The following is an 18,390-nucleotide window of genomic DNA, read 5'->3' on the forward strand; positions in this document are numbered from 1 at the left end:
GGGCTTAAGTGGTTAACATAGTTTTTTTTTTTTTTTTAGATTTAGCAGGAATTATGCGACTTATGTTATATTTTTGTCTGCTAATAGTGATTTTGTTGTAATTTTAGCTAAATATTTCTTTAATATTTTCTTGGGGGGGGGGCCCTGCCAGGTAGTCTGTATGGGGCCCCGCGATTTCTAACAGCAGCCCTGCAACCCAATAATGTGAATGCTAACCAAAGAATTTTGGTTGAACATTAGATGAATTACACATTGAATATTTGATAAATAGACTCCAGTATAAATAAAAACATGAATCCAATTAAAAGCACACTGCAAGTGCATGTTGCATACATGATTGAACTCCATTGATGAAAAGATTCAGGCTAGGTTCACATCTATGCCCATATTTTTAGTGTGCTTTTTAATGTTCATACAATATTTTGTTGGGCATCACAGCACATAAAAAATACACGGAATTTGGGGCACATCAAGACCCCCATCCTTACGAGAATGGTATAATCGAATCAACAAGATAGCTGAAATGGAAGAACTCATATCCATCTCCTCAGACTTACCAAATAAATATAATGATATATATATATGGTCTTGCTGGACACTTTTTCTGTCGTACAATGAATACCTACACACTTCCCAAACTTGACTTGCTATACTCGTTCTTCCAATATACTCTAACCCTTCGTAAAAAAACTTTAAGTATACAAAGAAAAACTTACAGTCAATCGCAACCATCCCAATACTTATGCTCACTCTTTCACTTTGACGATGTTATAACTTAAATTATCTGACACTCACTACTCCCTTCATCCTCTTCCTCCCCCTTATACCCCCTCACCTAAACCTCCCCTACTCCATCCCTAACCCTCTACCCCCATACAAGGTCAAGATTCCTGGAGTATTTGTGCTGGACGCAACTACCAACATACCTATGATGTACGACACAAAACGTAGCATACGCCTTTAACCGAAACACATGCTTGTACCTCGAAATACCAGATAAAATCTCTGTTTAGTATGACTGGATAATACACTTACCTAAAAACTGATTTTCCCATTACAACTAATACATCCATCTCTAAATGTCTTTCCGAATCAACCATGAAAAGTTGCCATATTTTGCCTTACTTTAAAAATGTAACCCATGTAATTTAACTTCTTGTTTTTGTACATGCCATATTTGTGAACCTTGTACCTTCTTTATACCTTAATAAACTTGTTTGTAACAAAAAAAAAAAAAAATACACAGAAAAATTGACATGCTTTATTTTCAAAATCACAACACAATGAATCGCAGAGATCTAAACAGCCTCCCTAAAAAACATTGCCTCTTATGATACATGTGCTAAAAAATATTGGCTGTTTATCTGGTAGTTTGGGAACACAATAATTTGGCTTGCTGCCATCCAATAGCACTTACTATTAGGAACACAGAAGTTAGGGGAGCGCAGATTAACACTCATTGGCTTAATGATACATGCGTTTTTTTTGCTTTAGAGCACATTAAAACGCAAAGGTGTAAATGGGGCCAAATACAATCAAGTTTTAGCAATAGATCATGGCAGTATGGCATTATACACATTGATTTGCGTTGTTCCTATATGCTTGATCTACTATATGTTGTAAGTGTGATGTGTTCTTCTGAGATTCGACTGAGGATACGAGTCTTTGACAAGGGCTAAGCGTGTAATCATCAAAAGCATGGACTACATATAGAGCTAAATTGTGCTATTACAATTTATCCAGGTATCTCTGTGTACAATTGTTGCCCCAAATTCAGCACTGCTTATTGCTGCAGTTCCAGATTGGGAAACTGTTCATACTGGGAAAGCACCAAAATTATTTTGTTGCTTGCTAACATACTGAACTCGTTAGAAACTCAAAAGAAAGGCTATCCAATAAATGAAAGATTAATATCTGAACAGAATGCGATGGTGTAGACAGACTGAGCTGGTTTAATGTGTCATTACTATGAATTGGGAGTACAATGATTACTACAGAAAAAAGTGCCAACGTTTGAATGTAGAATAATTATATAAAATTGTTTTGACATTTTCTTGTAAATAGGTGATTTTTCCTTTAGGGTGGGATTGATACATAGGATGATTCTGTTGGATATACAGCAATTACTATGGGAGGATTGTTGGTTTTAGTGAACATTTAAATGTGTAAGTGTGTTTTAAAGTGTTACTAAACCCAGGACCCTGCATTCACTATATCTGGTCTCCCACAGTACAGCTACATTTTCTCATCAGCAGTTAGAGCAGTCTTGTGACTTCTATCAGTGTCCAGTCAAGCACAGGTTAAAGCCTGTAGGAGAAGTTTTCTGACTGTCCTATGAGGATGCAGGACCCTTGACCCTCTGTCTGTACAGTGCTGATTGGCCCTGTGCTGATCACATGCACTCTCCCAAGAAAAAAAAAACTCTCTAGCAATACACACTAAACTGAGCATGTGCAGCCTGACTCCATAGACTCGGGGTTATCAGGAAATTTTTGGAGACAGTGGAAGGAGGGAAAGATCAGAGAAGACCGGATCAAGCAGCCTTTTTACACAATGCAAAGGATTAACCTCTTAGGTTCCAGAGTAAGTATAACAAGCATGGTTTATTGCTTTATTGTTGTGGGTTAAGGCTGGCCATACACTATACAATTTTCTTATTCAATTTCCTTTAGATTTACCTTAAACTATGTAGTGCAAGGGCCTGCCTGATTGCATACAAATTGAAAGTGTTTAGGTTTGACCCTATATTACATGGTTTTGGTAAATCTAAAGGAAAGTTGAACAAGAAAATTGTATAGTGTATGGCCAGCCTTAGTAACACTTTAAAATACCTATCTTGTTTTTTACATCAGTACATGTTTAATCACCATGCTTTTATTTGTTGTAATCCCAAGAGGTTAGTGTTTTTCTTCATAATTGTTGCAATGGTCTTCTCCACTGGACTCCAGATATCAACTATAGTAGGGAGTGTCTGGTCCCTGTAGTCACATAAGTTTCAGTTTTATTTTAAATCCACTTTAACTGTTTTCCCTTGGTTTTAAATACACATGATATTTGGAATATATTTCCCCCCTGTCAGAGTAGGCAGACAGCAGTAAGTACTTTTCTTATTGTAAATGACCAAACAATCCCTTGCTTGATATTTCTTCATAACCACAAATTTTACAGGGGCTTTACTGCCTCAAAACCGTCTCTATCATGTCTATTCTGTAGGGTGCTATGTGGTATTATAATAATGTCTTAGTAAACTGTTGTCCCCATAGCCTCCCACTGTATACTGTTCTTTCTTCCAATACTGATTGCAAGCTGACAAAATGATAAAGTGATAAGCTTTGTAAATCAATCAATCACTTCTCTACTCCCCTGGTTGCAGCATAGGGGTCATATTATCTGCATAAGGCAAGTTGCTCCATTTTTGCTACATTATGGATGCTAAGTTGCAATGATTTCCTGCCCAAGTACCCTTTATTCTTTGCACCCTTTATTGTTTGCACCACAGTGCCTTATTTACTAAAAAAAAACACTCCACAGTCATACCTTTGTGATTTTTTGCACGTTGGCCGACCAGTGATGTTGCATGACAAGAGGATTGCCATTGTTTTCAATGGGGCGGCTCACATCTATGAGCTTCTCTTCTGTGCATCTTGGGAAAAAACACTGTTTTTTTTTTTTTTTGGTGCGATAATGTGCATTTTTGGCCCCATAGACATTAGTAAAAATGCATGAAAAGTCATAGTATGCATGAAAATGAATGAACAACACATGGAAATAATGTATGTGGGTATACACCTGTAAGCTTTATTTTTCAGACACACAAACAAATTTTCCCAACCAACTAGTTTTGTGTTTGGGAAAATACGCCCATACGTGTGTACCTGTAAATGCAAGTACAGTAAAACCTTGGATTGCGAGTTACTTGGTCTGCGAGTGTTTTACAAGATGAGAAGATTAGCTATATTGATTTTTTTATAAATTTTAACTTGATAAATGAGTGATGTCTTGCAATACGAGTATCAACTGAGTACAAGCCTGCCGTCACACCAGGTATGATTTAAAGTAGTGCAATTTAAAGCCTGACTTTAACCACTACTTCAGCACTACTACTGTAAAATTTGTAATGATTTAATATGACTTGAGTGCTACTTCATTGAGAGGGACCGTCCATGTCACAGGGAGGAACAGTGATGTTATGAACAAAAGTTTAACTATCAAACAGTTAATATTTAACTTCTTTTAGGCTCAAGTAAGAGAGGCACCGTTAAGTGTAGAAATATGGTTATATTTATTGAAGGTACAACATTTAGCAACTCACATGGTTAATGATTAACCACTTAAGCCCCGGAAGATTTTACCCCCTTCCTGACCAGGGGGTATTTTGCGATTCGGCACTGCGTGACTTTAACGGAGAATTGCGCGGTCGTGCGACGCTGTACCTAAACGAATTTGGCGTCCTTTTTTTCCCACAAACAGAGCTTTCTTTTGGCGGTATTTGATCACCTGTGCGATTTTTTGATCACGCGCTATAAACCAAAAAAGGGCGTCCATTTTGCAAAAATAGCAATATTTTTCCCTTTTTTTATATGAAATTCCCCCAAAAAAAAATGTAAAAATCAAAATTTTTTAAAATTTTCGGCCAATTTGTTTTATGCTACCTATGTTTGGTAAAAAAAATCGCAAAAAGCGTATTTTGATTGGTTTGCGCAAAAGTTATTGCGTTTACTAACTAAGGGAAAGATTTTTGTCATTTTTGTTGTTTTTTTTTTTAACGCGTAATGGCGGCGATCTGCGATTTTTTTTGCGGTACTGCGACATTGCGGCGGACAGATCGGACCCTTGACTGACATTTTTGACACTTTTGGGGTTACCAGTGACATTTCTACAGTAATCAGTGCTATATATATGCACTGTTACTGTAAAAATACACTGGTAGTGAAGGGGTTAACTTTATTTGAGAGGGAGGGGCTGTGTGTGTCCCTAGGGGCGTGATTCTAACTGTGATTGGCTGGGGCTTCAGCTGTATGCAGAGTGATCAACGGATCTACATAGTAGATCCAGATGATCAGCTCTCATACAGCGAGGAGAATGACAGGCAGCTTGTTTACACAAGCTGCCTGACTTTCTCCCTCTCCCCCGCTGATCGCAGAGTGGCCGGCGGACATCGGGTCCGCCGGTCACATGCGCGGGGGGGTCCGTGACCACTCGGGAGCGGGAGCGCGCCTCCGGGGGCGCGCGCTCGCTCCCTAGACCCTCACAAGCTAGTGACGTAGCCCTACGTCACTTTGCCTGTGAGGGGCTGACCGCCGACGTAGATAGTCGTGCGGCGGTCGGCAAGTGGTTAAGAGAGGCAAATCTAAGTAATTAGGCATCTGGGCTAAAGCTGTCCACATAGACCGTCCTCCTCACCGCTGGCTCTCACAGCTGTCATTATGCAATTGTGACCGGGAAGACTACCCTGCAGTAGAACGATCTGAAAGCAAGGCTTGAAGCGCTTATGGAGCGCAGCGTGGAAGCGATGATGGTGATGCGGAGGACAGTCTATGTGGACAGCTTTACCCCGGATGCCTGTATACTTAGATGTGCCCGTTTTAATCATCAGCCATGTGAGTTGCTAACTGTTGTACCTTAATTAAATGTAACCATATTGCTACACTTAGAGGCACCTTTCTTCTCTTTTATGCTCTGTAGCTCCTGCTGGATTCTGCTTTATGCTTTATGCATTCCCTTTTGACAGTTTGTTTTTCGTTTTGTGGTTGTGGAACAAATCATCTCAGTTTCCATTATTTCTTACGGGGAAATTCACTTTGATATACGAGTGCTTTGGATTACAAGCACAATTCTGGAGCAAATTATGCTCGCAATCCAAGGTTTTACTGAACTTTTGCAGCATTTACATGTGCATATCCACCAGGGCTGTCTTTAATATTGATTAGACCCTGGGCAAAAATTTTTGGGCCCTCCTGAATCCACTCATCAACTATTTGTGAGCAGTGTGGGCTCAAGAGGAAGCGGCCCCATAACAATGACAGCTTCCCCTTTTGCCCTGTGTTAAAGATGGCCCTGATACCTATGTACAGTGTATTTTGCAATTCATTCCTATTGGCAGAGTTACAGAGCAGCAGGGGCTCCAAGGCACCACATACACAGGGGTATGTCATGCTGTATGGCCATGGCCATAGGCCTGCAAAAATGTGTACACAAGCCCTTTAAACATATCAACAAAAATGCATGAAAATGTAGGCACACAAGTGTGAATCTAGGTAGCAGGGACTGTAATGAGACCATAAATGTGTTAATATTTTCCGAGAACACTGTTTCTTTGTACAACTGGTTATTATATATTACTGGGAGCACATGGGAAGCATTAGCAATCTGTAACGATAGCTTTGCATTGTTTTAAAACGTGCTTGAAATAGTGATAGTGTAGTGTAGAAGCATTACAAAACCATTAATAATTTACTTCTGAATTACTATTTAGCTAGCATGCTATATGATTACTATACTGGATGATGTGCCATGTTCTGTGCAAAGATAAATAATAATCCACTGCTCTATCACTCCCTTGAAAATTAGCATTGAAAACATAATATATCTAGCACAAATTCACTTCTCTCTCCATTAATAAATAACTTTACATCACATTAAACAACTTCAGAATGTATGGTTACATTGTATGCTTCTGAAAGAAAAATACATTTTTTTTCTCTTTCTTTTTTTAAGACGAGGTGTTCTGCATCTTCATGAAAGCAAAGGAATCCATGATTTAGGACTTCCACGCTGGAAGCTGACGTCCTGCCTGATTATTGTGATTGTATTCCTTTACTTCAGTCTATGGAAAGGCGTGAAAACTTCGGGGAAGGTATACTCATCTTTTAAGTGTTTTTAATACCTAAACAAATTTGTAGATACCTTCAGGATATCACATGAAATGTTTGTTTGGGGATGGTAGAAAAAAAAGAAAATGTTGATGGAATAATAAAATAATAGTCTATTAATCTACATGGAGTTACATGAATTTCTGTATCGAATGGTATAACTATAGTCCCACCTGCACAGTGTTAGCGTTTTTTCCTCCTGTTCCAGCAGTGGGAGTAGAGTCTTGGCATACACTGTGTGACAGCTGATTGGAGGAAAGGCACACACCTCCCTCCAATAGGCAGAGGAACAAATTTACATGCAGAACTGCAGTCTGAATAGACAAGCTCTCTGCTAATCTACCTCTAAGCTCCTTCCCCGACACAAATTTTCAGATACTTTTATCTTGTGTGTCAGAGAACTTGTCAGAAGTTATCATGCTGAAAACAGAGAAACGAAGCAGCAGAAAGACACGGCACTTAGGGCTTTGTAGAGAGAGAAGTAAACACTACAGATATAAGTAGTATATAAGTCAAATTTCATAAATGGGGTTTACAACCTTTATTTCAAAAAAGTACCTTCTATTGCTGTCAGCCTCCTCCAAATCCCAAATCCTTTTTTTTTCACTGCTGTGATTGGCCTTCTTGTTAGAGGGTGGCTGCATTCATTCTTTGTGGTCCTACTGTATGTAGGAATGTAGACCACTCTCCCTTGCTCACTCCAGAGATGGAATTTGTAATGTGCATAGAGCAATGCACATGACTACAACTAACATGCACTGCTTTTTCCAAATAAGTGGAAATAAGAGGGTACAGGAGAGGTTTTGGAGCTAGCATGTGGATGTTACAGGGGGCAGAGAACACAGTAAGAAGCATTTGAATGAAAAAATGATTACAGCGCAAGTAGCAGCGGATGTGTACAGATTATTTTTGTAGAATAAAGACTAGTGTCACTTTATGAGCATTGTCATATTACTAACTTGAAGAGAGGTGCAGACAGTAACCTGTTTCTTCCCAAACTAAGACTGGCTATTAAAATCTGGTTTCTTTTGTCCCCTGAAAAAGACATTATACTGTTGACCTCACAGGGTAAGAATCTCTGCAGTCTGGAAGAAGGTACGCTGGCACTGCTATGCAAGTCAGTAAATATGCTTTATGGAGCAGTTTCTTGCCACATGGCAAGCGAGACAAGGCAGTTTCTTTTTACAGTACAGTCTTTCTCCCTTCAAATCCATTTTCCCCATTTTGTTCTCTTTCCAGAGCACTTGATTACTTTAATGCAAATAGGCTGTTCAGTTTGGGAAGGAAGTTGCACTTTGCAAGGGAATTGGTCTCGGAGCTTAGTGAAAGATGTTGAGCTGTGCTGACTTCCATCATCTAATTAGGCACAAGCAAAGATTTTTTTTTTTTATGTTCCTTGCACGCAATTGGGTATTCCTTGCAAAGTGACATTTCCCTTTATTCCCTAAGCTCTGGGGCAAATTTGCTTGCAAAGTGAACAGCCTGTTTGCCTTTCAACCCCAGTATCTCTCTTTTTCTCTAGGTAGTCTCTCATCCTAAAGCTCCCTGGACACGGGCCGAATATTGGGTGGTATCAGCCGGTTTCTTTTGAACTAGTCGATACCGCCCAATATTCGGCCAGTGTGTACCACTGTGCCAGCCAGTCCGCCTTCTGTTAAAGGGGTAAGACTAAAAAGGTTTGCCGTTCGTCATCTGATCAGTGCTCTTAGGGGGGCAGAATACGATAACTCAGCGGGGAGATTGCTGCACTAACATTGGATAGTTAGTACTGGATGTCTTCCTGATCTAGGCTTTTGACCTCATTCATTATGGCACTGTTAAACCTGCATTGAAAATTTAAAGGCTATTTCTAAACACATAAAAAGGCAGGTAATGATTGTTTAATGGTGTCATTCAAAGTCAGTGTTTACCTGTGTTTAGGTGCTGTCGGGTTAGGTTCCTTTAGAGCAGTGATGACAAACCTTGGCCCCCCAGATGTTTTGTAACCACTTTTCCCATGATGCCCATGCACTCTGCAGTGTAGTTGAGTATCATGGGAAATGTAGTTTCAACACATCTGGGGTGCCAAGGTTTGCCATCTCTACTTTAGAGGAAACTGAATTCTGTGCATCCAGGATCCCATTAGAAACGTTTTAAGTGAGACTAAATGTAATTTCTCTCTCTCTCTCTCCACATGGCAAACTCTCCAGAAAAGTCATTTTCTCTATATTCAGCGAAGTCTCTCTCTTTAAACTGCGCCTTACTTTATCTGAGCACTACTAACTAAAACGCTATTCAAAGCGGAGTTCAGCCTAAAAAAAAAAAAAAAATTAAAAATCAGCATCTACAAATACTTTAAATATAAGGACACTTACCTGTCCTGGACACCCCTAGCCGATTTGTCAGTCGGTATCGGGTGCATGCGCTGGCATCTTCACTAAGGATAACAGTGAGTGAAGTCTTGCAGCTTCACAGTCTGTTTCCTGCTGCATATGTGCGAATGGCGCTGCACTTTCTGAATGGTCCCTCTGACTTTTGGGACCTGTGTGTCTCCCAGAAGGCAGTGCGAGGGGGGGGGGGCGGTTTCGGAAGTTTCGTAGATTGCTGCGATCGCCGTGCAGTGATCTTATCTGGAAGTGGGAGCGGGTACCTGGTTTTGACAGGTATCCACTCCCCCCCCCAAAAAAGAGCCAAAGTGGCAGTGGAGGAGATGGGGAGGGTGCTTCCCCTATTGGGTGGAGCTCAGCTTTACTTCATCTTTAATATTCAAAGTAAATGCTTCCATCTATTCCTGTCTCCATGCTTTATTTTGTTGAGAAATCACTGTGAAAAACAACCCCCTAGAATTTATTGCTGTGGCCATCTTGAGTAAGGGCAAATGATTCATGTAGTATTTACTCCCAGGAATCCATCTGCCCTTAGCTCTGGCATTCAGGCTGGAGGGAGTGCTTGGCTGAGTTGAAAGAAAAAAAAATCCAGATGAAGACTCCTGGGATGTATGGCATAATTTCAACTTAGACCAGAAACCAGGAGGAAAATGTAAAAAAAGAAAATATAATATACAGTACCTTCCTATCTATTTACTACTTTAACAGAGGCAGCATACGGAATAAAATAATGTTGATTGAGAAAGTAAAATTCCACTTTAAATCCCTCTTGCTCTCTCTTACACACATACACAAACACACAAACACACAAACACACACACACCCAAAACACATTAGTGCAGACTACTTTCTCTCTTTCACAAGCAGTCTCTGTACATGGCACCGCTCCATGTCAGCGCTTCTTTCTCTACCGGAAGCATGATGTCCCTTTTACCAGGGCAACCCCTATCTCACTCACACACCAGGGCAATCTTCTCTCTACTGTCTCTCTCTTTTACTCTTCCTTCCAGACAGTCTTTACATATGGCTCTGTCCAAAGCATGCTCTCTTTCTCCTCAACACAATTTAGAAATAGCAGTACTTGCATAGTCATTTTCTGAATTGTATCAATTGTATTAATTTTCTTACATTTAAAAGTAATGAAGCATATTATACTGTATGCAAATCTTCCTACGGGTTTTGCTTTCCTGGTTTCTTACTTTGTCATTTAATTTTGTTTCCAGGTAGTATGGATTACAGCAACGATGCCTTATGTTGTCCTGACTGCATTGCTACTTCGTGGTATCACACTTCCAGGTGCCATTGATGGCATCAAAGCTTACTTAAGTGTTGATTTTCTCCGTCTTTGTGAGGCATCGGTAAGTTTAAATATACCCTACAATTAAATGAATCTGGCTGTAGTTTATTCTGGTTCTTTCCACCTGGGTGTCAACAAGCTCAACATTTCCCTTTTTCATTTCCCTGTTAAATACTAGCCTTTGGTCCCTGTCATCTTCAGTGACTTCACCTTCTCCTGACATGTGTGTTGTTTGAGCAACACCTGAGGGTACTTAAGGACCCCTTACATAGCTGGTTTATTGTGTGGATGTTTCTGCTTCTACCCTTTACATCTTGCAGCTACTGCATCATGATCAGGGGAAAGCTGAAAGGTGGGCAGAAGATGAGTTTGCCTTGAGTGCATCAATGGAGGCAAGCATTAACAGGACCAGATTCCTGCATCATAATTTTTGCCAACTAGCAACTCCTAAGTCCTACTCTACCATTCCTGATTCCACGTGCCAAGCTACTTTTTATAACTTCTGACCCATCATTGGCCTAGTTCTCTTACCCTCCCAACTACCTTTCTTGTATGTGCTACCAGTTGATAGTTGTCTTTTTGCCAAAGCTATGGCCGTCACATTAAATATTCCCCATTGGTGTAAGGGGGAAGGTGAGCTTTGTGGAGTAATCCAGTATTGAGCATAATCCCATTCCCAAGGAGGCAGAACGGTTTTAAGCCAACTTTCCTGTAGCACTATGAAGAGAACGAAAGAAACATTATCAATGCTATACACAGCTGTTTTTGGGGAATGTTTTGTAAGCTGTTTCTGTCTGAGATGACCTTGTTATTTAGTTTATTACTGTCTGCAGGGAAAGATAATGTTACATAATCCATTGCTGCTTGGAGACTAGGGAGTAATGTTTGTAGTCACATAGGTGGAGTGCAATGTAAAACAGTATATACTGTAGACATTACAGGGCAGTTAGAACATCTTTGCTGTTCTGAAATTGCCTGAACACAACAACTGCCAATTGAAAGAGACACAGGAAGTGTGCTGCAAACCACTATGGAGATGGCTTAACAAAGAGAAAATAACAGAAGTCCTCCCTTTTGCACTTTGATTGACTGGTCATTACAATAGCATGTGAATGTATAGGAATGTCTTTACAATATTCTTTCCCTATAGATGGAAGATATTTTCTGGGTGCCAAAGTTTCACTGACTATCGTCTTAAATTATCAAGCTACAGTAACAGTTTAGTCACATTAATATGTGCCTAAGGGCTGCTAAAATGGGCTTTCAATATTATCACGTGTTTTCCTTAAGTATTTATTAGCAAACCTTTAGCATCTTGATGAGTTAGAGCCCACATGTGTCTGTGAGATCATAGAAACGTTATATCTGAACTAAATACACAACAACAATCATGTAGCTAAGAGCACAGACACCAACATCCATGCTCCCGGCTACTTCACAATGCTCGGCAAATATTTTGACACAGCTCAATAGCTCAAGCTAACATTTTCAAAAGCAATTAAATGAATCAGGGGGGTGATCTTTTTAGTCAAACAAAGCCAGCTGTAAGATAGGCTTTCCCTGCTGTGTTGTCCCTTTTGAGAACCCATAGTGCTTTGGGAATTCTTTCTCTTGTATTAAATGTTTATATGTAAAACAAAGTCTGTACACATAAAAAAATATTAAAATATAGGTTTAAAAACATATTAAAATAGGATATTTTTCCATTTCTATGTAGTACACTTTCCTTTTACCTGAACTTGAATAGATCCAAGTCTTGATTAGACTCCTGGCTGTTGGTAGGTTCCAATCAGATGATATATAGAGCCTACATTGACAACCCCTTTGTTTTAGTAATTTCTCCCTAACTAAGCTGTTTTCTACTGTCTGATCAAACTCATTTAAGGTCCACAGTAACTGACAGGCCTATATTTGCGTAAATTTGCATAGAATTTGGAACAATTAGAGCTTTTTTTTTTTTTTTTACAGAGTCAAAAGCCAAGGTAAACATGTTAAATACTGTAGGTCATTACATTCCCGTATCAGGGGCGCATCCAGAGTCTAGTCTCAGGAGGGGCACTGCCAGAAAATAGGGTGTTGCTTACAGAACTGTTTTTAACATATCATACAGTCCTTACATTGTTTAAAATAGTAACATATTTAAAATTATGCCACTTCCTCTCAGCATGCAGGAGGTAGGGAAGAATAGTGACATCTGCCAACCATAGTAATTAAAATGTTAAGGCCAGCCGCGACAGAGGCGGTGGTCATAACACTTTTATCAACTTCACAGGAGATCTTTATGGTTTCCCTGCGGGTTTCCTGATGCGCTACAGTATAGTGCACCTCTCCATCTGGGACTTTTTCCCTCCTCCACACACCGCGGCAAAACTAAGGGGGGAGGCTGCTAAAGTGCACCTCTCCATCCGGGACTCATGCCCCTACAGCAGGGGTGCCCAACCTCTTGAGGAGAGAGGGACACTTTAGCGCCTTGGTAACCGGGCGGAGCGGGCAGATGACAGGTCCATGTCCACTCAGCATATGCAGAGCAGACACGGACAAAGCTAGCTCTACTCTATGGGCCCTCCGATACGCCCAGATAGTAGGGGACGGGTCCCCTTCTGTTTTATTAAGTGGATTAGATTGGAGATAGGTGGGTGTAAACACACACAAATCCGTTTACATCTGCCGCTCTATAGAGGTAAATGGAGGGTCCAATTGGGTCCACCCAAAAAACAGACAGGTGGACCCGATTAGACCGATTGTGTGAAAGGGGCCTAAGGCTGCTTTCAGACAGATGCACTGTCCTTTACCTGCACCTCAACTAAACTCAATCTTCACTTCTTCCCCAGGATTACTGCAGGTATCGCTGGCTGCTGCTGTCCCCCAGGTGGGTATGGCTGGTGGCTGCTGCTGGCTTTCCTAAAGAGCTGGTACTGCTGGTGGGTACTGCTGGCTTTTACTGCTGGCTGGTACTGCTCTTGGGTACTGCTGGTGGGTTCTGCTGGCTGGTATTGCTGTTGGTTACTGGTAGTGGGTACTGCTTGTGGGTTCTGCTGGCTGGTACTGCTGGTGGGTTCTGTTCGCTTGTACTGCTGGTGGGTAGTGCTAGCTGGTGCTGGTGGGTACTGCTGGCCGGTACTGCTGGTGGGTACTGCTGGCGGGTACTGCTTCCGGGTTCTGCTGGCTGGTACTGCTGGTGGGTACTGGTGGGTACTGCTGCCTGGTGCTGGTGGGTACTGCTGGCTGGTACTGCTGGTGGGTTCTGCTGGCTGGTACTCCTGGTGGGTACTGCTGGCTGGTACTCCTGGTGGGTACTGCTGGCTGGTGCTGGTGGGTACTGCTGGCCGGTACTGCTAGGGGGTACTTCTGGCTGGTACTGCTGGTGAGTGCTGGTGCTGGTGGGTACTGCTGGCTGGTACTGCTTGCTGGTACTGCTAGTGGGTACTGCTGGCTGGTACTGAGAGTACTGCTGGCAGGTACTGCTGGCTGGTACTGCTGGTGGGTATTGCTGGCTGGTGCTGATGGGTACTGCTGGCTGGTACTGCCGGTGAGTACTGCTGGCTGGTACTGCTGGCTGGTGCTGGTGGGTACTGCTGGCTGGTGGGTACTGCTGGCTGGTGCTGGTGGGTACTGCTGGCGGGTACTGTTGGTGGGTACTGCTGGCTGGTGGGTACTGCTGGTGGGTACTGCTGGCTGATGGGTACTGCTGGCAGGTACTGTTGGTGGGTATTGCCTGCTCGTGCTGCTGGCCGGTACTGCTGGCAGGTACTGTTGGTGGTTATTGCTGGCTGGCACTGCTGGCGGGTACTGTTGGTGGGTTCCTGATGCACCATTCCTGAGCATCAGTGTGATAGGAGCCGCACTGGAGGAAGCATGCAGCTGCAGTAGAGAGCATTTGGGGTCACTCCGACTGTGACAGAAGCCGGCGTAATACAGGAAGCATCAGCTCCGCTTCCTCTAGTGCGGCTCTGATATTTACAGCGATGCTTGGGGTTGGTGGGCCAGGAACCCACAATCTGGGCTTGCCGACCCACCATCCCAGAGCAGAAGGGAGAGTCAGTAATATTTTCTCGGGGGGGGGGGGAGCAATTGCCCCGTTGCCCCACCCTTCTTTGATCCACCCCTGTCCCGTAGGCTGATTCAGCATTGACTGTTCTCTTTGTGAATGGCCGCAATTAAAATACACAGATCAGCCATATCAGTATGACCACTATTAGGTAAAATAAATAAATTGATTATTTTATTACAGTGACATCTGAAAGTTGGTGGAATATATTAGGCAGCAAGTGAACATGTTGTCCCTGATGTGTTGAAAGCAGAGGAAAATGGGCAAGTATAAGCATTTAAGTGACTTTGACAAGGAACAAATTGTAATGGCCAGAGCCACTCCAAATCTGCAGCTGTTGTTTGGCATGTTTCCATTTCTGCCAAAAGTGGTTCAAGGAAGGAAACCGGTGCACCAGCGACAGAGACATAGGCAGCCAAGGCTCACTGATAGAAGTGAGGAATGAAGGCTGGCCTGTGTACTCTAATCCAGAAGAGCTACTGTAGCTAAAATTGCTGAAAAAGTTTATTCTGGTTCTGAAAGAAAGAAGTCTGGACACAGTGCATACGTTTATTGCGTACGGGGCAGGTTGTCCATGCTGACCCATGTCCACAGCCAAAAGTGCCTACAATCGAACAATTGAAGAAGGTGACCTAGTCAGATGAATCATGTTTTCTTTTACATTATGGGGGTGTGTGCGTCACTTACCTAGGAAAGAGATGGCAGCAGGATGCAGTATGGGAAGAAGACAAGCCGGAGGAGGCAGTCTGATGCTTTGGGCAATATTCTGCTGGGAAACCTTGGGTCCCGCCATTCATGTGAATGTTACTTTAGAATCTATACCTTAAAAAGTCAAGGCATGGACCTACTCAATATTAAGTCACGAGGGACCTACTAAGTATTAGGTGGGTGGTCATACTGTTATGGCTGATCGGTGTGAATTTCCAAAGGATGTTTCGTGTAGGCAGATTACCAAGAATACCATATTCTTTTCGAAGTGTTGGTCTTCATTGACCCACATTTGGGAAAGTCTGTGTGACCTTGTACGTAATTCACTTAAGATTTATAGAAGAGAAGTGAAAAAAAATGTGAACTTTGTCTGTTATGGCCATTTAACACATCGATAACTCTATTTTCTAAAAAGATATTTAGATTAACAGTGCAATCATTTTTTTTAACAAACGCACCTTCACAGGTTCCTGACATAAATTTAATGAAAGAAACAATGCAGCTACTGAGTCCATTTTTTTTAAATTTGCGATCAATCTGAGCTAATATTTTATTTTCCATAATAAAGAGCAATGGAGGGGCATAATTTCCCTCTTTGCTAGCTCACGACTTGACAACTCAAAGCAATAATCTGAGAAATTGGAATTGGGCTCCGTAATTGGTGAAATTACCTTGTATTCAACACTATCTTTCATCTTTATGCTGAATGAGTTTCCTGCAATTATCTCTAATAACAGCTCTCCCTCTCTCCCTCCTCCTTCCACCATTCTTTGTCTGCCTGCTTCTGGGGATTGTTTAAAGGTTTGGATTGATGCTGCCACTCAGATCTGCTTCTCACTCGGTGTTGGGTTTGGTGTGCTAATTGCTTTCTCCAGTTACAATAAGTTTACAAACAACTGCTATAGGTAAGTCATAAAAGCAATGTTATGATACGCTGCAGTAAATGCTATCTAATATGTTAAATTAAATACATCATTAAAATAAAGTTAATCAAAATATGAATGTTTTTTACAGTCTATATATAGCTTTTTATATAAAAATGCAGAATATTACAGAATTGCCATACTATTAGGTCTAAAGCCACAACTGTTTTACTTAATGTACATTGTATTTTAAACAACTAATGTTACAAGGCATTATTTATTATAACGATGCACAATGTCCATTTTACCCTTTCACTAGTTTACAGGTGGACCTGTAATAAAAACTAGGCTTATCATTATGGTAAAATCAAGCCTGCGTGATAAAATAAAATCCAATAAAATACCCTTAGGCTTGACCAATGGTAAAATCTTCATTCTTGTGGTGTCTGCTCATATGACCACTGCAAAAGCACTTTGTCATGAGATCTCTTCTGTTGAATGGACAACTCTACCCTAACTGACTTGATGTCTGTTCTGTATGAGTCCCCGATATGAAAACAGACTGTACTGGGCCCAGATGTATGCAGGCTTTCCATCCTTCTAAAAAATGTTTTTAGATTTATTTAGTCCTCCTTATGGCCTGCATGCTGAATATTAAAATAACTATGGGTTCATTTTTTAATAAAGGACTGCTTTAAACCAACTTTTAGCACTTTAGAAAATTCCAGTTTTACAAAAAGAAAAAAAAAAACACAAATTCTGGGTAAACAATATGCATGGCAAATATTCTTTTAGATGGCATTGACAATCCTTAACTGCTCTATTTCTATAGATACTAAGTTAGACTAATAATTATGTTAGCAGAAATATTTTGAAAGTTAGAGGAAAGTACTTTTACATGATCAGTACAGTACATTGTTGTATTAGGAAAAAATGCACTATCGTTCCATAAGTGCCGTCTTTTATGAGAAAGGTAAGTCCCAGTGCATTAAACCAAAAGATTTTTCCTGGCATGGCGCATTTGACTTTTTAAAGTAATTAGTAACTTAACCTCAAGTTCTGAGCACATGTCATGTCAGTGAATCTATTACAGGAGCAGAAAAGTAAGGATATCTGTCTACAGCGTAATTACCATACTTCTCAACTTTAGAACTTGACAAAGGACAACTTTAAAATAGGGAAGAATGCGGTGCAAACAGTGGGATGGGCACATTGGTGATGGTTTACAGATATTCCTGCAGCAGCTTTGATAAACAAATACCACCTGGCACTAGAAGAGTTATTATATTAAGGGCAGAAACATCCTAGAAGGTGTTGTTCATTAATAAAAATTTTTTTTTAGCTAGTGCAAGAGTGCAACTAATGAATCACCCCTTCTGCCAGTACAAATCCCCCCAAGACCATATTGCACCCAGTGCAGCCCTAACTCCTCCTCAGATCAGACTCCCTGCCAGACCCTTTCTAATACAGACCCCCCCCCCCCCCCAGGACAGACCACCCTATGACACATACTCCCTTGCAGCCCCTAATCAGTACAGACTGCTCCACAGTACAGATCCCCTTACTCCCCACCAGTATGAATCCCCCCTCTTGTTCAGACCCCCCCACCAGTACAGAACTCTCCTACAGTACAGACCTCCTCTGACCCCACCAGTACAGACACACTCTAGTACAGATCTTCTCCCTCCCCACCAGTACAAACCCCCCTCCAGTATAGAGCCCCTCTCTAGAACTGACCCACTTTCTCCCCACCAGTACCGAATCCCATTGTAGTACAGAGGATCCCTGTAGTACTGACCTCCTTCCTTTCACTAGAGAGTCCCTCTCCAGTACAGACTCCTCCCTCCCCAGCAGTAGTGACCTCCTTTCTTTCAATACAGACTCCTCTTCCAGTACAGATTTCCTCCCACCTGTAAAGACTCCTTCCCCTCTTTAAGTTGATTATGCTGGAGCCAAGGAGAAGCTACCCTCAGTTTGCTATATGAGTGAACCAGTAAAGGTAATTCATATGCAAATCTCACATTAACTTGCATTTAAATGACTCAAGCCATGTGCACAGTGTACAGGGGCAGAGCCTTTGTGGGACAGAGCCCCTGTGAATGGGAATGGGGGAGGGGGGGGGGGTTAGAATGCAGAATGGTCCTGTACGGTTTCGGGACTTTTGGAAGCTATGCAATTACTGGTCCAATCTGTATAAAAATGTTGCATTTTTAGGCCTTTTAAAGAATTGTATGAG

The 18,390-nt window shown here is 41.5% G+C and overlaps 1 protein-coding gene across 1 annotated transcript in view; it reads left to right on the forward strand.

Moving 5' to 3' along the window:
• SLC6A3 (solute carrier family 6 member 3) overlaps positions 1-18,390 on the forward strand; it is an 84,558-nt gene that overhangs the window by 33,230 nt on the left and 32,938 nt on the right. The window contains exons 5-7 of the mRNA XM_082257441.1: positions 6,718-6,856; positions 10,462-10,596; positions 16,093-16,196. Coding sequence (XP_082113567.1) covers positions 6,718-6,856; positions 10,462-10,596; positions 16,093-16,196 — 378 coding nt within the window. The remainder of the gene's footprint in view (positions 1-6,717; positions 6,857-10,461; positions 10,597-16,092; positions 16,197-18,390) is intronic.

The sequence above is a fragment of the Pelophylax lessonae genome, assembly GCF_965119305.1.
Source record: "Pelophylax lessonae genome assembly, chromosome: 5".
NCBI classification, from domain to species: domain Eukaryota; kingdom Metazoa; phylum Chordata; class Amphibia; order Anura; family Ranidae; genus Pelophylax; species Pelophylax lessonae.